The sequence below is a fragment of the Oncorhynchus tshawytscha genome, linkage group LG13 (genome assembly GCF_018296145.1).
Source record: "Oncorhynchus tshawytscha isolate Ot180627B linkage group LG13, Otsh_v2.0, whole genome shotgun sequence".
NCBI classification, from domain to species: domain Eukaryota; kingdom Metazoa; phylum Chordata; class Actinopteri; order Salmoniformes; family Salmonidae; genus Oncorhynchus; species Oncorhynchus tshawytscha.
In genome coordinates this window covers 17006733-17033438 of record NC_056441.1, presented here as the reverse complement: position 1 = coordinate 17033438, position 26706 = coordinate 17006733, and the positions used below count along the sequence as shown (strand labels likewise).

General features: G+C 43.8%; 1 protein-coding gene across 1 annotated transcript in view; it reads left to right on the top strand.

The window, feature by feature from the left end:
- Nucleotides 1-26706, top strand: part of LOC112265810 (potassium voltage-gated channel subfamily H member 8-like) — a 45295-nt gene that overhangs the window by 11952 nt on the left and 6637 nt on the right. Inside the window, exons 4-11 of the mRNA XM_042295034.1 lie at nt 3379-3583; nt 13493-13705; nt 14517-14716; nt 18968-19217; nt 21207-21421; nt 21777-21815; nt 25770-26071; nt 26298-26413. Coding sequence (XP_042150968.1) covers nt 3379-3583; nt 13493-13705; nt 14517-14716; nt 18968-19217; nt 21207-21421; nt 21777-21815; nt 25770-26071; nt 26298-26413 — 1540 coding nt within the window. The remainder of the gene's footprint in view (nt 1-3378; nt 3584-13492; nt 13706-14516; nt 14717-18967; nt 19218-21206; nt 21422-21776; nt 21816-25769; nt 26072-26297; nt 26414-26706) is intronic.

Below are 26706 nucleotides of genomic sequence, written 5' to 3'. Positions count from 1 at the left end.
TTAGCCTACAATTCGTGAATTTGTCTTTGATTTTGAAATGCGTAGTAATAGTGATTTAATTTTATTTTCATAATTCATTGGGTCACAATTTACCTTTAGTTATGCAGAATATCTCACCACCATGCGTTTCCATCTGCTCCTTTGTCCTATATTCCTTTCTTGAGCGCGAAACAGTTTAGTGAAATATGTTTAATTGCGAAAATATGTTACTATCGATGTTCCCGAACAGATTCCACTTGGTTTCCCAAATTAAGCACTGGGTAGCTGATGATGATGGTGATGATAATGATAAAGGTGATGACGATGATGATAATGATGGTGGTGATGGTGCTAAATCTAAACTAATCTTACATATTAGTAAAGACAAGATTCAATTGAGAATAGTCTGATGGGTAAAAATAGATCACTTGATGAGAGAACAGCTGTGGCAGCCTGAGGCAAGGAACAGAGCAAGCTTTTTTTGCTACTTTCTCAAATCATCAATAGCCTATAGTCGCATCATGCAGCCAAAATATGTTTGATTTCTAAGACATTCTAAAGGTTTGTATCATTCATAGCTAAAGTTGCCAAATAACTCTACATCTAGCATATAGGACCTGTTTCTAATGTTTACTTTTACTCAACATAGCCACTTTGTCACGGCCGTTAAAGGAAGAGGACCAAGGTGCAGCACATACAGTTCTCTTTTTATTTGGAAAAAAGACACCGAACAAAACAATAAACACCACAAAAACAAACCATGAAGCTAAATGCTACGTGCCCTAAACAAAGTCAACTTCCCACTAAGACAGGTGGAAAAAAGGGCTGCCTAAGTATGGTTCTCAATCAGAGACAACAATAGACAGCTGTCCCTGATTGAGAACCCTACCCGGCCAAACAGATAGAAATACAAATAATAGAATATAGGATACCCACCCCAACTCACACCCTGACCAAACCAAAATAGAGACATAAACAGGATCCCTAAGGTCAGGGCGTGACACACTTCGTATGCGTTATGGGAAAATATTATTTATATTTTATATGGCTAAGTTCAATTATATTCTTCTAACTATAAAATCATAAAAAATAAAATAATGTAATTGGACTTATCTTGTCAGCTAAATGAACAAGCCTACAGCCTATGGCATGGAGTACAGCCAGAAAACACAGGACTGCAGTATGCCAACTCATATTATGGTGTTCTGAAATTCATGTTCTTCTAATCAGAATGTTTCTTTAAACCTGACTAAAATAAATCATGGATTCATTGTGATGGTGTATATTAAATTGATTTATTCCACTTTTTAAAATGTAGATGTTCCCAAGACGCGGAACAGCAGCTTGTATGTGTGGAGGCCTGGAGACGCTATATGTGTTTATAATGGTCAATTACCGTGAGATCTCAGACAGGTGTGTGTACTTTCTGTGGCTCAGGACTTCTTTATTGCCATAGGTTTAGTGTGTGTTTGTGTGCGTTCGTGTGTGTCAGCATGTGTGGTTCTGAGTTTATAGCATTGCTGCAGTGAGCTAGAGCTTTACTGTCTGCCTGGGCGACAAAGGAAGATTGCTGCTCAAATTCATTTCCTTGCAGGACGTTTTTTTCTTGAGCTGATGGTCATGGGCCTGGAAAATAATTCAAATTGACCACAAGAAGAACAGATATAATATTTGACTAAAACATAATCATTTCAAACCTTGCTTACGTTTGTATAGATCACATATATCAAGGCATTTAACCCACTGTTCCTAGGCAGTCATTGAAAATAAGAATTTGTTCTTAATTGACTTGCCTAGTTAAATAAAGGTTAAATAAAATATAAAATAATACATATATATCTCTTTATTATGTGTGGGAATACTTCATGATAAAGTTCTAAAATTAAAATCACTTGGGGCTGATTTGCTGGTGTTTATTTCTTTTTTGCTCAGAAAACCTTGGAGGCTTCTATAAAATCACCCATGGGCCAAATTCGGCCTGCGGTCCGCCAGTTGGGGAACCATGATGCAATGTGTCCCAAATGGCACCCTATTTCCGATATTGGGCACTACATTTGACCAGGGCCTGTAGGACCTATAGGCAATACTGTGCCCTTTAGATCGCATCCACAGTGTTCATGCATTCCTGTTGACCGGAAATCACTCTCTGAGCTCGTTCTCTCTCACATTGCCTTCAGCACTAAGCACTCAAATATCAAGGAAATTAAAGAAGTGTGAGAATATGCAGCACTGTATTTAATCAAAGCATGGAGGAGAACTATATTCCTGTTGAAGATTATTAGAGTGATGATGACCATGAGCTTTAATGATGCAGTTGGTCTCATTCTAAAGAATTTAATATAGCTGATCTATTCTAAAATATAGTGATGATGATGGTGATGATAATGATGGTGGTGATGGTAATGATGGTGATGAAAATGATGGTGGTGATGCTGATGATAATGATGGTGGTGATGATGATGATGGTGGTGATGATGATAATGATGGCGATGATGCTGATGATAATGATGGTGGTGATGATGATGGTGGTGATGATAATGATGGCGATGATGATAATGATGGTGGTGATGATGATGATGATAATGAGGGTGGTGATGCTGATGATAATGATGTTGGTGATGCTGATAATGATGTGGTGAGGGTGGTGATGATGATAATAATTATGTGGTGATGATAATGATGTGATGATGATGATAATAATGATGGTGGGGATGATGAGGATAATGAGGGTGGTGATGCTGATGATAATGATGTTGGTGATGCTGATGATAATGGTGGTGATGGTGATGATAATTACGGTGGCGATGATGATAATGATGATGGTGATACTGAGATAATGATGGTGGTGATGATAATGATGGTGAAGATGATGGTGATGATAATGATAAATGTGATGATGATAATGATGGTGGTGATGATAATGACAAAGGTGATGATGGTGATGATAGCGATAAAGGTGATGATGATAATGATGGTGGTGATGGTGACGATAATGATAAAGGTGATGATGGTGATGATAATGATGGTGGTGATGATACTGATAAAGGTGATGATGGTGATAATAGTGATAAAGGTGATGGCGATGATGATAATAATGGTGGTGATGGTGATGATAACGATAAAGGTGATGATGGTGATGATAATGATGGTGGTGATGGTGATGATAATGATAAAGGTGATGATAGTGATGATAGTGATAAAGGTGATGATGTGTTTAGCTATGTTGAGGGTTTTGGTCATGATGAGGAGGAGGAGTAGGATGATCAAGAAGGTCTGTTGTTTGGTTGAATAGGTTATGATGATGAGGAGGAGGATGAAGACACTTGCCACTAGCTCCCCTCTGTACCTCCTCTGCTGTTACTGTAATAGAACCACACCTGTCATTCATTCCCCACCCAGGTATCAGTAGTCCACCTGTTGAAGACAGTGCGTCTGCTCCGGCTGCTGCGTCTGCTCCAGAAGATGGACCGGTACTCCCAGCACAGCACTGTGGTGCTCACCCTGCTCATGTCCATGTTCGCCCTGCTGGCCCACTGGATGGCCTGCATCTGGTACGTCATCGGCAAGAAGGAGATGGAGGCAAACGCCTACTCCTGGGACATCGGTGAGTGGTGGGAGCGACTAGTTTTGTCTGAGAGGGGATCAGGGATTTCGTTGGGTATTGCATCAGTGAGCTGCTTGCTCTGTCTTACGGGGGTGAGGGGGGCATCAGAGATGGGGAAAGTAGGGGTCAGGAAGAGAGGTGGAAGAGTGAGGGGTGAGCATGTCTGAGAATCGCCTTAGGGGTGGGCATCGCCGGGTAAGCGGCTAGTTCTGTCTGGAGGGGTTCAGGGATGGCATCATTTACCTGGCTAGAGACCATGAACATCAATGGATGAGACGGACATTGGTGAGCAGCTTGTTCTGTCTGGAGGGGTTCAGGGATGGTGCTGACATTTGGTGCGTGGGCGTTTTTGGTTAGTAGTGTCAGCTGGTCATGGCAGCATATCATGGCTTATGTGTGGTTGTTTTTGGCTAGCATCTAAACTCAGCAAAAAAAGAAATGTCCTCTCACTGTCAACTGCGTTTATTTTCAGCAAACTTAACATGTCTAAATATTTGTATGAACATAAGATTCAACAACTGAGACATAAACTGAACAAGTTCCACAGCCATGTGACTAACAGAAATAGCATAATGTGTCCCTGAACAAAGGGAGGGGTCAAAATCAAAAGTATCAGTCAGTATCTGGTGTGGCCACCAGTTGCATTAAGAACTGCAGTGCATCTCCTCCTCATGGACTGTACCAGATTTGCCAGTTCTTGCTGTGAGATGTTACCCCATGTCAGGATGTGCCTCCAGGAAGGGTACTACATGAGGGAGGAGGATGTCTTCCCTGTAACGCACAGCGTTGAGATTGCCTGCAATGACAACAAGCTCAGTCCGATGATGCTGTGACACACCGTCCCAGACCATGACGGACCCTCCACCTCTAAATCGATCCCGCTCCAGAGTACAGGCCTCGGGGGAACGCGAATCCGACAATCACCCCTGGTGAGACGATACCGCGACTCGTCAGTGAAGAGCACTTTTTGCCAGTCCTGTCTGGTCCAGCGGCGGTGGGTTTGTGCCCATAGGCAACGTTGTTGCCTTTGATGTCTGGTGAGGACCTGCCTTACAACAGGCCTACAAGCCCTCAGTCCAGCCTCTCTCAGCCTATTGCAGACAGTCTGAGCACTGATGGAGGGATTGTGCATTCCTGGTGTAACCTGGGCAGTTGTTGTCGCCATCCTGTACCTGTCCCGCAGGTGTGATGTTTCAGATGTACCAATCCTGTGCAGGTGTTGTTACACATGGTATGCCACTGCGAGGACGATCAGCTGTCCGCCCCACCTCCCTGTAGCGCTGTCTTAGGCGCCTCACAGCACGGACATTGCAATTTATTGCCCTGGCCACATCTGCAGTCCTCATGCCTCCTTGCAGCATGCCTAAGGCACATTCACGCAGATGAGCAGGGACCCTGGGCATCTTTCTTTTGCCTTTTTTTTGAGTCAGTAGAAAGGCCTCTTTAGTGTCCTAAGTCTTCATAACTGTGACCTTATTTGCCTACCGTCTGTAAGCTGTTAGTGTCTTAACAACCATTCCACAGGTGCATGTTCATTAACAGTGTTTAAACCCATTTTTATGAATTATCTTTGAAAGACAGGGTCCTGAAAAAGGGACGTTTATTTTTTTGCTGAGTTTATTAGCTTCCCAACCAGCATCTCGCTATGCAGTTTTAATGGCTGTGTTGATTATTTTATTGATTCAACTGATTTCTAATGAGACACTCATTACACTATAAAATATTCATGCACGGGGAAGGAATTTAATGTGACTGGGGAAAAACATGTCCTGTTTTTATTTGTTTCTGGGGTTTTGATTGACAGAGTAGCGTAGTCCCACAGTAATGACTAGTCGCCGGGCCCCAGGCTTCCCCTGAACACATAATGTCCAACACATAATGAGGCCCCTAGGGCTGATCCCCAGTCAGTATCGATGAGCCAGGCTCTATTCTCAATTACCTCTCCCTGACGTCTCCAAACTGATTCTGGGTCAGTATTGATGGGGCCATGAGAAGCTGATGCTGTTTTTCCAATTAACTGAGCCTCAGTGTCATGCAGGATTAATGCACTGTATCTCAATTATGGAATTCTAATGCTGATCCCACGTCAGTGAGAGCGGTATATCCAATTACCATTCTTAAGTGTCTGGTGGAGATCTCAGGGACCTGCTGATTGTTTCAACACTCACGTTATAGATAGGAGCTGACCTAGGATTAGTTTTGGTTCTCAGGTACCTGGTATCAGGGATGGATTGCGACCAGAAGTCATCCCGGACGTTTCTAACACACAGGCCCATTACTTTAGCCTCCTTCCACCATCCTGCAGCGGAAAGAATGGTGGATTAGGCTACCATTATTTAAAATAAGGATAATTCTGCGCAAAACCCCCAATTTAGACCGACCCACTAGGCTTCAGATGGACCAGCACATCTGGCATTTGTTCAAGCTGCCCTATCTGTTTGTTCTTGCTAATACTCAGTTTCTATGTTAGACATTCACAGTTCTGGATACAGTGGAAACAGTTCAGAGAAACTATATGGTTGACTCCAATTATGCTATATACACTGAGTGTACAAAACATTAAGAACCTGACATTGACTGACCAGGTGAATCCAGGTGAAAGCTATGCTCCCTTATCACTTATTAAAGTCACTTCAACCAGTGTAGATGAAGGGGTGGAGACAAGTTAGAAAATAACAACACAGACACACATCTACAACACGTGTGTCTGTGCCTGTGTGTGTGTCTCTTTACAGTCCCTGCTGTTCCATAAGGCATATTTGTATACGTTTTTTTCCCAATCAGATTTTACTGCTTGCATGAGCAGTAAGACTGGACCAGTAGTCCAGGTGCGATAAAATTAGGTTCTGCCTTGTTGATAGTGCTATTAAGAAGTCAGTGCTGTTAACAATATTTAGTTGAGGTTCAGCATTTAGTGAATGATTTGTCCTAAATACAATCATTTTAGTTTTGAAATATTTAGGACTCATTTATTATTTGCCACCCATTCTGAAACTGACTGCAGCTCTTTGATAAGTGTTGTGCTTGCTGTGGTAGCTGACGTGTATAGTGTTGAGTCATCAGCATACATAGACACACAGGCTTTACTCAGAGTCAGTGGCAGGTCATAAGTAAAAAATGTTTTAAAAATTAAGGGGCCTAGATAGCTGCCCTGGGGAATGCCTGACTATACCTGGATTATGTTAAATAACACCTTCTGTGTTCTGTTAGACAGGTAACTCTCAATCCACATTATAGCAGGGGATGTAAAACCATAACACATACGTTATTGCAGCAGCAGATTATGATCGATAAAAGCTGCACTGGAGTCTAACAAAACAGCTCCCACAATCATTTTATTATCAATTTCCTGTGCATGTTGAATGTCCTTTCCTATAAGCATGCTACAAATCTGTTAAGTTCTTTACTGTGAAATAGCATTGTATCTGGTCAAACAATATTTTTCTCCAAAAGTTTACTAAAGGTTGGAAACAGGCTGATTGGTCAGCTGTTTGAGCCAGTATAGGGTGCTTTGCTATTCTTGGGTAGCGTAATGATTTTTGCTTCCCTCCAGGCCTGAAGGCACATACTTTCATGTAGGCTTAGATTGAAGAGATGGTAAAAGATATTGGCAATATTGTCCGCTATGATCCTTAGTAATTTTCCATCCAAGTTGTCAGACCTAGGTGGGTTGTAATTGTTGATAGACAACAATACGTTTTTATTCTCTTCCACACTCACTTTACAGAAATAAAAATTACAATGCTTGTCTTTCATAATTTGGTCAGTTATGCATGGATGTATAGGTCCAGAATTTGCTGTCATGCCTAAGTTTGCTATTCTTGCCAATGAAAAAAACATTAAAGTCATTGGCACTATCAGTGCGTTTTGTGATGAATGAGCCATCTGATTCAATGGGGCCAAGTTTGCATTTTTTCCCAAAATGTCATTTAAGGTGCTCCAAAGCCTTATACTATCATTCTTTATATACAGTGAATTCAGAAACTATTTAGAGTCCTTTACTTTCTGCACATTCTGTTACATTACAGCCTAAAATGTGTTAATATAAATGTCAATCTACACACAATACCCCATAATGACAACGGGAAACAGGTTTTTAGAAATGTTTGCACATTTATTACAAATAAAGAACAGAAATACCTTATTTACATACGTATTCAGACCCTTTGCTATGAGTCTCAAAATTGAGCTCAGCTGCATCCTGTTTCCATTGATCATCCTTGAGATGTTTCTACAACTTGATTGGAGTCCACCTGTGGTAAATTCAATTTATTGTACATTTGGAAAGGCACACACCTGTCTATATAAGGTCCCACAGTTGACAGTGCATGTCAGAGCAAAAACCAAGCCATGAGGTCAAAGGAATTGTCCGTAGAGCTCCGAGATAGGATTGTATCGTGGCACAGATCTGGGGAAGGGTAATTGGCCGCCCTGCCAAACTGAACAATCGGGGGAGAAGGGCCTTGGTTAGGGAGATGACCACTGAACCTAATGGTCACTCTGAAAGAGCTCCAGAGTTCCTCTGCGGGGATGGGAGAACCTTCCAGAAGGATAACCATCTCTGCAGCACTCCAGCAATCAGGCCTTTATGATAGTGGCCAGACGGAAGCCACTACTCAGTAAAAGGCACATAACAGCCTGCTTGGAGTATGCCAAAGGGCACCTAAAGGACACTCAGACCAGGAAAAATAAGATTCTCTGGTCTGATGAATGGTGGCAGCATCATGCTGTGAGGATGTTTTTCAGCAGCGAAGGGAATGGGAGACTAGACAGGATCGAGGGAAAGATGAATGGAGCAAAGTACAGAGAGATCATTGATGAAAATCTGCTCCAGAGCGCTCAAGACTGGGGTGAAAGTTCACCTTCCAACAGGACAATGACCCTAAGCACACAGCCAAGACAATGCAGGAGTGGCTTCAGGGACAAGTCTCTGAATGTCCTTGAGTGGCCCAGCCAGAGCCCGGACTTGAACCCGATCGAACATCTCTGGAGAAACCTTAAAATAGCTGTGCAGCAACGCTCCCCATCCAACCTGACAGAGCTTGAGAGGATCTGCAAAGAATGGGAGAAACTCCCCAAATATAGGTGTGCCAAGCTTGTAGCATCATATCCAAGAAGACTCGAGGCTGTATTCGATGCCAAAGTTGCTTCAACAAAGTACTGAGTAAATGGTCTGAATACTTATTGTAGTGTGATTCGTCTTCCTCTGACAAGGTGTAAGAAGGATCGGACCAATATGCAGCATGGTACATGTCCATGTTGATATTTATTAACACTGAACAAAATAACAAGGATCACGAACAGAAACGAAACAGTTCTGTCTGGTGAAGAGACAGAAAACAATCACCCACAACTAAAATGGGGAAAACAGGCTACCTAAGTATGATTCTCAATCAGAGACAATGAACAACACCTGCCTCTGATTGAGAACCATACTAGGCCAAACACAAAACACAACATAGAAAAAAGAACATAGACTACCCACCCCAACTCACGCCCTGACCAAACTAACACAAAGACATAATAAAGGAACTAAGGTCAGAACGTGACACTTATGTAAATGTGATATTTCTGTTTTTTTCTTTTTTCTATTTAATACATTTGCAAACATTTGTAAAAACCTGGTTTTGCTTTGTGGTTATGGGGTATTGTGTTTTGACTGGAGGGGGACAAATGTAATTAATTTTAGAATAAGTCTGTCATATAACTAAATGTGAATACTTTCGAATGCACTGTAATTTATCTTAGTTTCTTAGTACAGTTTCTTCTTCTTTTTTCAGTTTAGTCACATGATTTCTAAATGTACAGTACGTTTGCCAATCGTCTGTGCAACCAGACTTATTTGTCATTCCTTTTGCCTCATCCCTCTCAACCATACAATTTTATAATTCCTTATTAATCCATAGGGATTGAACAGTCACCTTAATGGGTGCATACTTATTATTAACTAGAATAAGCAATTTCATAAATGTGTCAAGTGCAGCGTCTGACTGCTCCTCATTACACACTACAGACCGACAAATATTCTTTACATCTTCAACATAGCGATCACTGCAAAAGTTATTGTATGACCTCTTATACACGATATTAGGTCCAGCCTTTGGAACTTTGGTTTTCCTAGAATTGGCTACTATATTATAGTCACTACATCCAATGGATTTGGATCCTTCTTTACAGCAGATTTTTTGCAGCATTAGTAAAGTTGTGATCAATACACATGGATGATTCCATTCCTGTGCTGTTTGTAAGTACCCTGGTAGTGTAGGTTGACTGATAATCTGATCCAGGTTGCAGGCACTGGTTACAGTTTGAAGCTTTTTCATGAGTGGGCAGCTTGATGAAAGCCAGTCAATATTTAGGTCACCCAGAAAATATAGCTCTCTATTGATATCAAACACATTATCAAGGATTTCACACATATTATCCAGATACTGGCTGTTAGCACTTGGTGGTCTATAGCAGCTTCCCACAAGAAAGAGCTTTAGGTGAGGCAGGTGAACCTGTAGCTGTATTACTTCAACACCGTTTGACATGCGATCGTCTCGAAGCTTTACAGGAATATGACTCTGAACATACACTGCAACACCTCCACAATAGGCAACCCTGTCTCTTCTGAAGATGTTGAAGCCATGTATTGCATACCACTGTATCATCAAAGGTATTATCTAAGTGAGTTTCAGAGGTAGTCAGTATATGAATGTTATGTTACTAGAAAGTTATCAATTTCATGAACCTTGTTTCTTAGGCTATATATGTTAATGTGGGCAATTTGTAGCACTTTTCTGGGATTCTTGATAGTCTTTATTGATTTATTGGGAGGCTTATCAGAGGTAGACATGACAATGGTATTTATGTTTGAGCTGATAGTGCAGGGTGAGCTGCACACCGTGGAATTCCTACTAAGGCACACCGCCCAGTGCTAACAATATAACCCATGTTCATAGGCGCATAATTACGGCATACAAAAGCTGTAGGATTGACAGAAGCATTCAAGGGAGTTAGAGGTACATAAATGAGGTTACTTACATTATGACTGCCAATGCTCCTGGGACAATGTACATTTTCAGCAGCACTACGACAACTCAGCGACATAATGGTAAGGATTGTCTGAGCAGGGCTTGGGTCAATGATAAGTCATTGTCTCAACGCAGCCTTGAAATGCACGGACAGGGTCCAGGAGCCAAGATGATTTGGATGGACCAAAAGGTGTCAAAGTTATCTATAAGAGTTATGCCAACAGAACTACAGTTGTCTTTTAGCCAAGTGTTTAATGCTAGTAGCCTGCTGAATCTTTCACAGCCGTGGCCCAGCGATGGTACCAGGGCTGAAATAATTGCCCACTTTTTAGAATCTTTCAGAGCAAGAATCAGTTCTTTAAAATGCATTTTCAGCAGTTCCGAGCTAGTCCTCCTAATGTCATTTGACCCTACATGGACTGCGACAGGCGCATCGGTTTGTGCCAAGAACTGCAACGCTGCTGAGTTTTTCACGCTCAACAGTTTCCTGTGTATATCAAAATTGGTCCTCCACCCAAAGGACATCCAGCCATGGGGGTGCAACTCAATATTAGGAAGGTGTTCTTAATGTCTGGTATACTCAGGGTATACTGTATATACAGTGGGGTCTGAAATGATTGACACCCTTGATGAAGATGAGCAAAATTGACTGTATAAAATAAATAATTAAAATACTGAGCTATATTTTATGCAAAATAATATTGAAATTAGATTATTGTAAAAAATAATGGTAAATAATTTGTGACACTTTGGAGTCACTTTTATAATAAATAGGAATAAAATACATTTTTAAACACTTGTACATAATATGGATGCAACCATGATTACGGATAATCCTGAATGGATCGTGAATAATGAGGAAAAAGTTACAGCGGATCAAAGATCATAACCCCAAGACATGCTAACCTCTCACCATTACCAATAACATGGGAGGTTAGCATGTTTAAGGTATGCACGGAAAACATGACCCTCTATAACTTTCTCACTCATCATTATTCAGGATTAGTTCAGGATTATCCATAATCATGGTAGCATCCACATTAATGTAGGTATGATCTTTGACCCTCCGTAATTTTCTCACTCATTCATTCAGGTTTATCCGTAATCATACCCTTTTGAGCAAAAAAGTATTACTTGTTTATATTTTTATGAGCAATTGTATTAGTATAAAATAATATAGCTTCCCAATTTTTTTAGCAGACAATATAGCTCAGTATTTTAATTATTTATTTGATACAGTTATTCTTGCATATCTTTATCTTATCCACACAAATCAATCAGCCTGAGATATGATGACAATCCACCTGTCACGACTTCCACCGAAGCTGGTTCCTCTCCCTGTTCGGGCGGCGCTCGGCGCTCAGCGTCGCCAGCCTACTCGCCATCACTGATGCATTTTTCCTTCTCCGTTTGTTTTGTCTTTGGTTCTTTCTCACCTGGTTTAATTTGCTTTAATTTCTGTGTGTTTAATTACCCCTGTTGCCTGCTTAGGTTTGTGCGGGATTATTCGTGTGATGTTGCTCGTTGAGGTTGTGCCTTAGTTATTTTCACGTATTATACTGAGTGTGTATAAGTTTAAGGAGCGTTGTTTTTCCTCCTTCCGTGAGTAACTGTGTTCTCTTTTGTCGTGGGCATTTATTTGGTATTGTACCTGACCTTATTGTGGTGGACTTGCCTATTAAAAGACCCTACTTGGACATCTCTGCTCTCCTGCTCTTGACTCCTTCACCTACCTCTAAACACAACAACGTAACACCACCATTTAGTTTGTCAGTCTGATTAAATCTCTATCTCTATTATGGGCAAATCTGAAATGTCACCCTATTTCATATATTAGGGGTCTCCAACCTTTTTTAGCATGAGAGCTACTTTTAAATGATTAAACATGTTGTGAGCTTCTGATTTAAAAAAAATCCTAGCTTTCAAATAGGCTCTCTCTTTGTTTTTTCCCGAATTCAGATTGTCTTGGTAAATTTTTGTTCTGTTTTCTCTCTCCAAATTACAATTATTCATGTAGAAACAATGACATTGGATGTTCTGAGTCCATGTCAATTCTTAAAATAACATCAGAAGACAAAATTTGAGGGCTGGGAAAAAACAAACAAATGTTGATCTTTGAGTGAAATACCCCTTTAAATGCTTCTTTGGCGAGAGAAGAATGTGCTGGACTAGCTATGTTTTTGCTGCTGCATATGTCATGACAGAGTTTGCAAAAAAACAAAAGCCCACCCAAATGATACAAATAATCATGAATGTTTTGGGGAAAGATCTTATAGTGTTTATTTCTTTTTGTCTTTCTGTTTAACCAGAAGACAGTTACTGTATCATTAACACTAACTGGCGACACAAAGTGAATAAAAGACAAACACGTGCACCACACAGACGTAAAGGGGCATTATTGCTGGAAATGAATGGGCAGATATTGTTACCTTTTAAGTTAATTGTGGCTAACCAGGGGCGGGATAATGTCAATGTGGATTTGATTGATAGTAGCCAGGAGCTTGAGGTGTCTGATACATGTGAGATTTGTTTATGATAGTTTGTGGTGGAACACGTGAAAAATACATGCAGAATTGTTTGGAGAGTTACTCATCGGTAGGCTGCGAGCTATTGGTAGCTCACAATCGACCTCTTGGAGACCTCTGCCCTATATAGTGCAATGCTCTGGTGAAAAGTTATGCACTATCTAGAGCAAATGAAGACATTTTGGACAAAGCCTATGACTGTGTTCTGATTCTCCACCCCTCACAATCATGACTGGAGGAAGTTTCCGCCATTCCTTACACTTCTAAATCATGACGGAGTGTACGAGTGTACACTTTGAGCTTTGAGCGAGAGAAGGGTAGAGAATTGGAACAAAGCCCATCTTTCCCTCCCTCCTCTCTGTCTCCAGGTTGGCTTCATGAGTTAGGGAAGCGTCTGGAGTCTCCCTATGACCCCTTGGGGGAAGTGAACGGGACGGGGCTGAGCGGCCCCTCTCTGAGGAGTGTCTACATCGCTTCTCTCTACTTCACCCTGTCCAGTCTGACCAGTGTGGGCTTCGGCAACGTGTCGGCCAACACCGACGCTGAGAAGATCTTCTCTATCTGCACAATGCTCATCGGAGGTAGGGGAGATACACACACACACACACACGGGCCCACACACGCACATCACAATTAATGCATGTAAGAATTATTCAGAATGACTCTGTGAACACCAGGCAATGTTCATAATGTTAGCTTCGTCTGGTTTTATCTAGTTTTACTGTGATAAGGACTGGTCTTGTGGCTGATCCGCTGGTTTGGATTGCTTCTATTTGGTTTTAGCAGGTCCAAACCAGAGTTGTGAACTGGTTTTGGGGCTGTGGGTTTAAATGAGGTCACAGTGGCAAGTGTTCTCCCTTTGAATGCTCATGAGCCTGGCTGTGTTAAATGTCCCCGACTGCCTGGGGGCAATCACACACACACACACACACACACACACACACACACACACACACACACACACACACACACACACACACACACACACACACACACACACACACACACACACACACACACACACACACACACACACACACACACACAACCTCTAGTAAATCTTTCTCAGAATGTTTTCCTCTTCTCTTAATCTTATGCCCCACCTCTAAATCTCATGCCCTACCTCTAAATCTCATGCCCCACCTCTAAATATCTTGCCCATCCATCTCCAAATGTGACCCCCCCCCAAACTCAATTTTACTCCCACACTCCTAACTCCAAACCCACCTCCCAATATCATGCCCCTCTAACTCATCCCCACCAAAACCCTGTTTTCCAACCCTCCCTCCCTCCTGTCTGTCTGTCCTCGGCCTGCCTGCCTGCCCACCAATCCCTCCGCCCTTCTGTCCCTCCCTTCCCCCCTCCCTCTTTCCCGCCATCCCTCCCCTCCAGCGTTGATGCACGCCCTGGTGTTTGGTAATGTGACAGCCATTATTCAGAGGATGTACTCTCGCTGGTCCCAGTACCACACCCGCACCAAGGACCTGAAGGACTTCATCCGGGTCCACCACCTGCCCCAGGGCCTCAAACAGCGCATGCTGGAGTACTTCCAGACCACATGGTCTGTCAACAACGGCATTGACTCCAACGAGGTGAGCAATCTGAACACCCTTTGTGGAGAGTGTTATTATAGGTTATTGTTTCAGCCCGACACTATCACTCCTGATTCAACTATCAAGGGCTTGATGATGAGAGTGTAAACCATAAAGAAGTTTGGCTGAAAAAGTATTAAAAAAATAGAGAGGGGGGTGAAAGAGAGACAGAAAGAGAGCGAGAGAGAGAACGAGAGAGAAAGAGCATGAGAGATGGATAGACTGAGATACAGAGCAGGACAAAAAGAGAGACAGTGGCCCATCATGCCTCAGGAACAGTTTGCTTTTGAGACAGACAGCAAAGACATAACAGAACAGAGCATTCAGATAGGGCAGAGAGATGAATCACAGATGCATGAATTATAGATAGGCCTGTTGATTAAAGTGGGTCTCTGTTGTCATGATGACTCACTGATATTTTCTGTTCAGCACGTTTCTGCTATTGGCTAAAACAGAGACTGACAGATGTTGTGTGTCAGGGATGATTAGATGATGATTAGGACATTAATGGCTTAGTAATGTAGCTGGTGTTTTGTGGTGGGAACCAGGGGCGCCGCCAGGGATATTGGGCCCCATAAAAAGATATCACATTGGGCCCCACCACCACAGGCCACACCAACCCTGCGCAGTTTCTGCGACCACACACCTCCAGAACCCAATCGACCCCTTCAAAGCTTTAAATAACTCTACCTTTGCAGGCTTGCAACTCTCTTGTAGTCCAATATGTACTGTAGGATATTTACTGACAGTGAGCTGTGAAAATATAACACTGTGCGGACATGCATGCAACATTCTGCATACAGTGGAAATCACTATTTGACGTAAGACTGATACCCTCTATAAGAAATGTGCTAAAGGCTGTCTTTTACAGTTTAAATGTAATTTTAATGATAACATTCTTGAATGGAAAATTCTCTTAACATTAATGTATAACTTAAAATAAATATAACTTAAATATATATTAACCTTTTCAATTACAATGAATATAACTTAAATATACATTAACCTTTTCAATTACAATACATTTTTTTCATTTTTTCATTTCACCTTTATTTAACCAGGTAGGTTCTCCTTTACAACTGCGACCTGGCCAAGATAAAGCAAAGCAGTTCGACACATACAACAACACAGAGTTACACATGGAGTAAAACAAACATACAGTCAATAATACAGTAGAAAAATAAATCTATATACAATAAACATTATCATCTATAGAATTATATAACAAACAAAATGATAAAATCAGCAGCAGACTTTTGAACTAAGTACACATACCAACTAGAACATAAGCAGCTGTGAAGTGGAAATGGAAAACAAAATGGAAATGAAAAGGCCTGGTGGTGGCGCTAGAGGAAAGGTCAAGAGGTCACCAAATCAATAGGTTTCTTCCACTTGGGGACTTGATTGTGCACAACAAATTTTATGGCAATCCAGCCATTACTTTGAGATATATCTTGTTCTCAGTCTCTTCTCAGCCTGTGGGCATCATGTGTGTCTTAATCCAATATCCACAGCCATACCATTTAGCAGTTATCACTGGCCCACGCTCAGCCTTACTCACCAAGAGCCCAGTGCTGAGCCGTCTTGCTAGTAAAGTCACTGATCAAGTCTTTGAAGTCCAGCTTTCTAGATAAGTGACTTTCAATGGACAGCATGGCAAGACTGCAAAGCCTGTCATGGGACATAGTGGACCTCAAATAGTTGTTTATCAGTTTTATCTTACTGAAAGCTCTCACCACCAGCAACAGTCACAGGCAGTGTGCAAAATATACGTAAAGCAAAGCACACTTCTCCAAAAATGCTCTGCAGCTGCATCTTACAAATTCCATTCAGGGGACAAGTTAGGGGGGAAAGTGGCAGCATATACAGTGTTCAGGTGTCTTACTTCATTTTGATCTCTGGAATACTTCATGATCAGTGGTTGGCACACAGAAGGGACTTTACCCCCTCTAATCTGACCAACTTTCAGAACAGCAGAAAATTATTCTACAATTTTTGCAGTGGTGTTGAACCAAGTGTCCAAGTCACTTATGATGTTGTCCATAGCAGTAACAAACACTGTGTTCTGAAACACCGTTGCTGCACTGTCCTGAGCTGTCTCTTCTTGAGAGTCATGGAATCTCTTCCTTTTCCTCTAGCGGCTGTGTTCCTTGCTAAATTTAGGTGCAACATCCATTTGCGTAGCAGTCAGTGTTGCCTCAGACAGGAGAGACTCCCATCCATCTCTAAGAGCCTCTTCCTTTAAGGCTCTGATATTGGCTGCCTCTGTGTCAAGGGACATTTTTCCTGACTGGAGAATCACATTCATGTCCTCAATGCATTGCAGTACCTGCAATTATGACAACTGACATGTCATTCAACACAATGCTGCTAACCTCCTCCTTCAGTTGTGAGTAGGGCTGGTTCAGGGCTTTGGGGATGGGTAGACAGGGCTGGTTCAGAGGGGTGGGGATGGGGAGACAGGGCTGGTTCAGAGGGGTGGGGATGGGGAGACAGGGCTGGTTCAGGGGTATGGAGATGGGGAGACAGGGCTGGTTCAGGGCTGTGGGGATGGGTAGACAGGGCTGGTTCAGAGGGGTGGGGATGGGGAGACAGGGCTGGTTCAGAGGGGTGGGGATGGGGAGACAGGGCTGGTTCAGGGGTATGGAGATGGGGAGACAGGGCTGGTTCAGGGCTGTGGGGATGGGTAGACAGGGCTGGTTCAGAGGGGTGGGGATGGGGAGACAGGGCTGGTTCAGGGCTGTGGGGATGGGTAGACAGGGCTGGTTCAGAGGGGTGGGGATGGGGAGACAGGGCTGGTTCAGGGGTATGGAGATGGGGAGACAGGGCTGGTTCAGAGGGGTGGGGATGGGGAGACAGGGCTGGTTCAGGGGTATGGGGATGAGGAGACAGGGCTGGTTCAGAGGGGTGGGGATGGGGAGACAGGGCTGGTTCAGGGGTATGGAGATGGGTAGATAGGGCTGGTTCAGGGGTATGGAGATGGGGAGACAGGGCTGGTTCAGGGGTATGGAGATGGGGAGACAGGGCTGGTTCAGGGGTATGGAGATGGGGAGACAGGGCTGCTGAGCCTGAAGCTGCATCTGTTGGGCCTGGCACCAGGCAGCGGCAGGGACTACTGATTTAGTGTGAATAGATGGCTAAAAGTTTGCCTGCATTGATTAAATGTTGGCTAATAGAGAGTGAAATGTAAACACTCAGAATTTTCTGTGAAGATATTAAGTAACTAATGTTAGGGGAGCAAAAGTAGCCTATTTCACTATGGTCTAAGCTACCAGGTTAATTTACACCACTCACTGACCTCATCCAACTTCCTTTGTGAAAAATTGGGTGACATACTGTCGCCCACTCTCTTCTCTCTCTTGTCTTTCTTTTCTTTCTTTTCATTTTTGGAAGCCAGATTTCTCTTTAGGATGCTGAGACATGACAGTTTGGGGGCAGGACCGAACCATTTCATGTAAATAGGGGGGGTTGGCCAATACAGAGGCACTCTGGATATTTACTTTTTGCCAAAATCAAGAAAAGAAAATTAAACTGTTAGTGTTATTAGTACATTGTAAATAAAATATTATTTTAATGATGATAGGTTAATAATTTAATCTTGAAAAAAATGTGCCTAATGTTCTAAGAATTTTTTAGGGCCCATACGGTGCCACTGGTGGGAACAATAGTGTGTTGGCAGAGGTCTCAATATAGGGTCAAAGTAGGAGGGCTGATCTAGAATCAGGTTCACCCTGTCCATTCAATATAATATGTAAGGAAAAACTGATCCTAGATGAGTATATACTTTGTCATACTTTGAGATGCTTTATGAACACAGGCGCTGGTGTGTGGTGCTGTTGTATCATTATGCCTTCTTTCAATAATGTTTGTTTAAGATACCCCCAGTCGTGCTGGGTCAAAAGTTCAACTCACTCCATGCAGCACCAGCTAAAGTCAGCACAACTTATTGCAAACACTTGCAATATTTTCACCAAAGTGCCTTTATTCAAAGTGGCCTTAGACATGCAGATTTTTGGTGACATCATCACTTTTAAAATTGTATTTATTTAGCTGACCTTTTTCTAACCTTTTTTAATCAGGAAGTCCCTTGAGATGAATAATCTCTTTCTCGAGAGGGTCCTGACCAAGATAGCAGTTTACGGTCAACTGCAATCGTGCCATGGCTAACAATCTCTGTTTCTCTCTCTCCCTCTCGCTCTCTCTCTCTTTCACTCTCTCTCTCTCTCTCCCTTCCACCATCCCCCCGTATAGCTGCTGAAGGACTTCCCAGACGAGCTGCGCTCCGACATCACCATGCACTTGAACAAGGAGATCCTGGAGCTGTCACTGTTTGCCTCGGCCAGCAGGGGGTGCCTGCGCTCCCTGTCCCTGCACATCAAGACCACGTTCTGTGCCCCTGGGGAGTACCTGCTGCGCCAGGGGGATGCCCTGCAGGCCATCTTCTTCGTCTGCTCTGGGTCCATGGAGGTGCTGAAGGACGGCATGGTGCTGGCTATACTGGGTGAGACATGGTGCTGGCTATACTGGGTGTGACATGGTGCTGGCTATACTGGGTGAGACATGGTGCTGGCTATACTGGGTGAGACATGGTGCTGGCTATACTGGGTGAGACATGGTGCTGGCTATACTGTGAGAGACATGGTGCTGGCTATACTGGGTGAGACATGGTGCTGGCTATACTGGGTGAGACATGGTGCTGGCTATACTGGGTGAGACAGGGAGGGAGCTATACTGGGTGAGACATGGATGGAGGCTATGGAGAAAGGGAGGAAGGGAGGAATGGAAGGGAAGGGGGAGGGAGGATGGAGGGATGGAGAAAGGGAGGGAGGGTTGGAAGGGGGCAAGGGGGAGACAGAAAGGAACAGGTTGACAGGCAGACAGACAGACAGGGAGGCAGACAGACAGACAGATAGGTGGGCAGGTAGGCCGACAGGACAGAAAGGCAGACAGGTTGACAGGCAGACAGACAGACAGATAGGCAGGCAGACAGACAGACAGACAGACAGACAGACAGACAGACAGACAGACAGACAGACAGACAGACAGGCAGGCAGGCAGGCAGGCAGGCAGGCAGGCAGGCAGGCAGGCAGACAGACAGACAGACAGACAGACAGACAGACAGACAGACAGACAGACAGACAGGCAGGCAGGCAGACAGACAGACAGGCAGGCAGGCAGGCAGGCAGGCAGGCAGGCAGACAGACAGACAGACAGACAGACAGACAGAAAGGCAGACAGACAGGCAGACAGACAGACAGACAGACAGACAGACAGACAGACAGACAGACAGACAGACAGACAGACAGACAGACAGACAGAGAGAGAGACAGGCAGGCAGGCAGGCAGATGGAGTCCATTGTTGGAACACTTTGTAATGCTACTTGGCTGACTCCATCCCATACAGGCCACCTGTGGATCACAGTTTCCATTGTAGGGCTGAATCTACAGGCCTCTGTCACCTGCCACTCCCTCTCTCTGTGTGAGTGTGAGTCCCTGTGTACAGTATCTGTGACTGAGCCTTTGTATGCTTGTTTGTTTGCTTATTAGTGTGTGTGTGTGGGGGGGGGGGGTACCCCACTACCACTTATCTACAACACAAAATCCATGTATACATATGTGTATAGTGCGTATGTTATCATGTGTGTGTATGCATGTGTCTGTGTGTGAAGTCTACTTTGAGCCAGGAGAGATTGACATGCATATTATTAAGGTTAAGGGCCAGCCGTACTGCCCTGTTCTGGGCCAGAGTGACTATGTAATGTGTGTATACAGTATTTAACAGGGACAACACTCTCTTTCAGAGCTCTCCTGCTGACTGTGCAGAAGGTCAGGCTGACATTGACAATCTGGGAAGAGTGAAATCCTCTAAAGCATTACGCCAACTCCTTACAAACCTTCTCACAGCCAAAACCGCTCAGCCAAGCTCCGAGCAAGAGTGTGCCACACAAAAGAAGAGGGGGGGGGGGTTGAGTGGTAGAGAGAGGGGAGGAACAGATAGAGGAGAGGAAAGGAGACAAATGGAGAAAGGGAGTGAGGGAGGTAGGGGTGAATAGAGAAAAGAGCAGAGTGAGGGGATGAGAGCAGTCACGACAGCACTGCTTACTATCAGCACCCCCCAGCACCCAATGCAGATAAGCAGTGTTCACAGTTCAGTATGACAATGATAAATACTTTAGCACAGCTCAAGAGCTATTCCAGCTTCCTCGTGACATCATGCACACCTAGCCAATACACAGGGCCGACATCCAACACAGGAAAATGAGGGCACCCTAAATATAAAAAACTGAAACATAGTGTCACTTTATGACATACAATATATTCTATGCTATGTTCTAACTATGATCTATGACTGATCAGATTATGTTATTAATAACAGTCCATGACACAAAAATACAGCCCTAGAAATTGTGGCTTTGTCTATTCTAGTAATTCTAATTCTATGTTTACAGCTCTCTGTTTGAAACGTCCATCCCTCCCTCTCCCTCCCCAGGTAAGGGTGACCTGATCGGGGCCAACATGTCTATAGATGACCGGGTGATAAAGACCAACGCAGATGTGAAGGCCCTAACCTACTGTGACCTGCAGTGTATCAACCTGAGTGGTCTATACGAGGTACTGGACCTCTACCCAGAGTACACCAGCCGCTTTGTCCAGGACATCCAGCTGGATCTCACATACAACCTGAGAGAGGGACACGAGTGCCATGTGAGTCACATGCACATACATAGAGAGAGAGAGAGCGAGCAGAGGGAGGGAGGGAGGGAGGGAGATGATGGAGTGCAGCAATAGCCTGGGTTCCTAAATGAGGAATGCTGCTGTAATTACAGTCAGGTGTGTCTGGTCCTGCTGCCCAAATAACACTGGCCCACTTTACACACACGCACGCATGCACGCACACACACTGCCACAGCACAAAGTGGAAAACTATGCTATTGAGAGGGGCAGCTCATGAGAGATTTCCTGTAACAACATTATGTCATAAAGAGTTTCTGAGAGGGAGGATAACATATGGGTTGGGCAATATAGACATGTTCAATTCACTCACTTTTCTTTCTGACAGGTTATGTCCAGATTGTCCACCAAACCTTTGGACACACAGGTATGGTTAAAAAGACACTAACGAAGATATCTGATAACAGTTCTATCAATGTTGGCTATTTTCTATGTAAAACAAAGCCAAGGGGTTTGTACTGAGAATTTATAGTCAACATATCTCCTTTAAGGGCTTTTGGATGTTTTAATAATGGTGCAGAGCCCCTTCAGAAACTGACCCACAAATAACCATGAATAAACTTCTTCCAAAATCATTTAATGTTTCTTACGACACAGTAGTAAAAACTCTTCGTGCTTCTACACCTGCATTGCTTGCTGTTTGGGGTTTTAGGCTGGGTTTCTGTACAGCACTTTGAGATATCAGCTGATGTACGAAGGGCTATATAAATAAATTTGATTTGATTTGATTTGATTCCAGTCTCCATCTCTTGTAATTGACTCAAATCGCTCTTTGGCATAATGATTTTTATTAATGGTGGAGGGGGTTCAGAGAGAGGAGGAGAAGTAGGGAATGATGGAGAGAGGGGTGGGGGGTCATATTCATTGGTGAGAGAAGTTTGAGTTTTTATGGTGATGGAGGGGTTGGGGATATGGGGATGGAGGGATGAGAGGTTGGGGATGGGGGTGGGGGTTGGGGGTGGGGATGGAAGGATGATGGGATGGGGTTGGGTGTGGAGGGGGTTTGGGGATGGAGGGATGAGGGGATGGGGGTTGGGAATGGAGGGATGGGGGATGGGAATGGAGGGATGAGGGGATGGGGGTTGGGAATGGAGGGATGAGGTGATGGGGGTTGGGGATGGAGTGATGAGGGGATGGGGGTTGGGAATGGAGGGATGGGATAGAGTGATGAGGGGATGGGGGTTGGGGATGGAGTGATGAGGGGATGGAGGGATGAGGGGATGGGGGTTGGGAATGGAGGGATGGGATAGAGTGATGAGGGGATGGGGGTTGGGAATGGAGGGATGGGATAGAGTGATGAGGGGATGGGGTTGGGAATGGAGTGATGGGGGTTGGGGATGGGAATGGAGGGATAGGATAGAGGGATGAGGGATGGGGGTTGGGAATGGAATGATGAGGGGATGGGGGTTGGGAATGGAGGGATGGGATAGAGTGATGAGGGATGGGGGTTGGGGATGGAGTGATGAGGGGATGGAGTGATGAGGGGATGGGGGTTGGGGATGGGGAGGGATATTCATTTTGAGTGGAAGTTTGAGTGGAAGTTTGCGTGGAAAAGCTGATTTGATTGACAGACTGCTGGGGGAAACGTTGGCGACTCATTAAATTACAGAGCAGATTGGGGCGTCATTTAATATTTACAAGAGGAAGTGAGGGAATTTTGGGTAGAAATCTGAGAACAGTATTAGACCAGGTGATTAATCAGAGAAGGATAGGGGGTGTGTGTGTGTATGGTGTGTATGGTGTGTGTGTGTGTGTGCGTGCGTGCACGGAGCCATGAGCATTCAGTGGATGGTTTCAGAAACCACAAGGCAGATTTTTACTAAATAAGAATGAGAACATTGGTCACCTATCAATAGACATATCATGCTATTTTCTGCTTCTAAAATTCAGCATTTTACTCACAGCATCTCATATCGCAGGTAATAAGCAATCTAAATAGTCATTTAGCAGACGCTCCTATCCAGAGCGATTTATTAGTGCATTAATGTTAAAATAGTTAGGTGAGACAACAATCGTATCGTGCACATTTTCCCTCAACAAAGTATTTATCAGAAAGGTCAGTGCTTTCTTATTGTTTTGGGGGCCCCGTCGGGGGCGCCTTGAGAGTTATTTAAGATACTCTTCAAAGAGGGTTTCAGACTTTTTCAAAAGATCTGGCTCATTAGGGTTTGAAAGGTCATCAAAATCATTGAGGTCAGGGGTCACGCTGATCTTTACAGCCAAGGTCAAAGTGCGACCTGTACCTGTGCTGCCTTCATTATTCCCCAAGTCATAGTTAACTAATGTGCTTCACTGGGCTCTTGCTTCCACCTTGTTACACACAAAGGCTTAGTGTGCCAGGTGCTCCCAGAGCCTACAAGTCAATACTGGATTTTAACACTGAATAGAGACCTCTTTCTGTTTCTCCATCTCACCCTCCCCCTCACTCTCTCTCAATTCAGTTTCAATTTAAGGGGTTTTATTGGCATGGGAAACATATGTTTACATTGTCAAAGCAAGTGAAATATGAACAGCACTACATTCACAAAAGTTCCAGAGGATTACAGACATTTCAAATGTCATATTATGTCTATATACAGTGTTGTAATGATGTGCAAATAGTTCAAGTACAAAAGAGAAATGGTGTTTATTCTTCACTGGTTGCCCTTTTCTCGTGGCATCAGGCCACAAAAATTGCTGCTGTGGTGGCATACTGTGGTATTTTACCCAGTAGATATGTGAGTTTATCAAAATTGGATTTGTTTTTCGAATTCTTTGTGGATCTGTGCAATCTGAGGGAAATATGTCTCTCTAATATGGTCATACATTTGGCAGGAGGTTAGGAAGTGCAGCTCAGTTTCCACCTCATTTTGGAGGGCAGTGTGCACATAGCCTGTCTTCTCTTGAGAGCCAGGTCTGCCTACGGCGGCCTTTCTCAATAGCAAGGCTATGCTCACTGAGTCTGTACATAGTCAAAGATTTCCTTAATTTTGGGTCAGTCACAGTGGTCAGGTATTCTGCCACTGTGTACTCTCTGTTTAGAGCCAAATAGAATTCTAGTTTGCTCAGTTTTTTTGTTAATTCTTTCCAATGTGTCAAGTAATTATGTTTTTATTTTCTCATGATTTGGTCCGTCTAATTGTGTTGCTGTCCTGGGGGTCTGTGGGGTCTGTTTGTGTTTGTGAACAGAGCCCCAGGACCAGCTTGCTTAGGGGAATCTTCTCCAGGTTCATCTCTCTGTAGGTGATGGCTTTGTTATGGATGGTTTGGGAATCGCTTCCTTTTAGGTGGTTGTAATTTAATGTCTCTTTTCTGGATTTTGATAATTAGCCAGTATCGGCCTAATTCTGCTCTGCATGCATTATTTCGTGTTTTACGTTGTACACAGAGGATATTTTTGCAGAATTCTGCATGCAGTCTCAATTTGATGTTTGTCCCATTTTGTGAATTCTTGGTTGGTGAGCGGACCCCAGACTTCACAACCATAAAGGGCAATGGGTTCTATAACTGATTCAAGTATTTTTAGCCAAATCCTAATTGGTATGTCAAATGTTATGTTCCTTTTGATGGCATAGAAGGCCCTTCTTGCCTTGTCTCTCAGATCATTCACAGCTTTGTGGAAGTTACCTGTGGTGCTGATGTTTAGGCTGAGATATGTATCGTTTTTTGTGTGCTCTAGGGCTACGGTGTCTAGATGTATTTTTTTACATTTGTGGTCCTGATCTCTCTTTCTCTCTCCGAGTGTCTGTGTATAAAAAGGTTGTGGAACCTTATTCAATTATATCTAAATATATATTGCTCAGCATTTTTCCCAGAGTATGTAACATTAAGTACAGGCTTGAGTTTTGTCAACCGTGGCAGCACAGAACCCTGAGAGAACCTTGAGTTCTGTCAGGCGTGGCAGCACAGAACACTGAGAGAACTTTAGCTATTATAAAAATAGAACCTTCTTCACTGAGGTGGCTGTTTGGCAAACACACATTACAATGGAATCCTGCCCAAATGGCACCCTATTCCCTATGGGCCCTGGTAAAAAGTAATGAACTATGTAGGGAAAAGGGTGCAATTTGGGATGCAGCTCTGGTCTCATTGGTGCTGTCTGTTCCAGACAGTCCTTTAGTTACAGCAATACTCTGTTCTCTCAATTCCATAGCATCCAGATTCATCAGTAGAACAAGGTGTCCCCAAAATGTATTTGATTGTGTGACTCCAAGCACAAGTGATGTTGCTTGTCTGTCTGTAAAATAACATGAATGCACAGTGAATGTTGTTTGAATCTCCAATGAGTGTTCTCTGTCTTATATGCTCTTTCTTTCTCCTCTCTCTCTCTCTCTCTCTCTAGTCAGAGGGGAGAGGCAACGGACGAGTGATCCAGTGCTATCCATCCATCATCGAGAACCAGGTGCAGAAGGAAGAGGATGAGGAAGATGAGCTGGTGTCTGTGTCTCCGGAATCGGAGCGGAACATTGTTCTGTACCCCAGAGTGGTGTCATCTGGGAAGTCTCCACTAGGTAGAGCCGAGATGGAGAGAGAGTTGCACAGTGGCAGAGAAGTAACACACCAGAACACTAGGAAACTGAGGAAGAAGATCAAGATCCACCAGACAGCTCTCACCACGCTAGACCCCTCCAACCTCAGCCCTAGGTAACAGCTAATACTCTCCTGCATTTTATTGACTCATCAATCACTTTTTGACATCAGTTGATCTGTCTATCAGTCCGCCTGTCTAATCCGTCCCTTTCCTCCCCCTCTCTTGCTCTCCCTCCCTCCCTCCCTCTCTCTCTGTCCCTCACTCCCTTCTTCCCTCTGGCACTCACTCCCTCTGCTTCTCTCTCTCTCTCTGTCTCTGCCTCTTTCTGTCTCTTTCCAGGGTTGTGGACGGTACAGAAGACAGTGAAGGTACAGAGACGTCTCCACTGTTCTCCTTCTCTCCTAGTCGAGCCTGTCCAGTCAGCGGTCCAGGGAGCGCACCAGCCACATCTACAGGTCTCCATAACCATAACCACAACCACATCTACAGGTCTCCATAACCATAACCACAACCACAATCACATCTACAGGTCTCCACAACCATAACCACAATCACATCTACAGGTCTCCACAACCATAACCATAACCACAATCACATCTACAGGTCTCCACAACCATAACCACAATCACATCTACAGGTCTCCACAACCATAACCACAATCACATCTACAGGTCTCCACAACCATAACCACAATCACATTTACAGGTCTCCACAACCATAACCACAACCACATCTACAGGTCTCCACA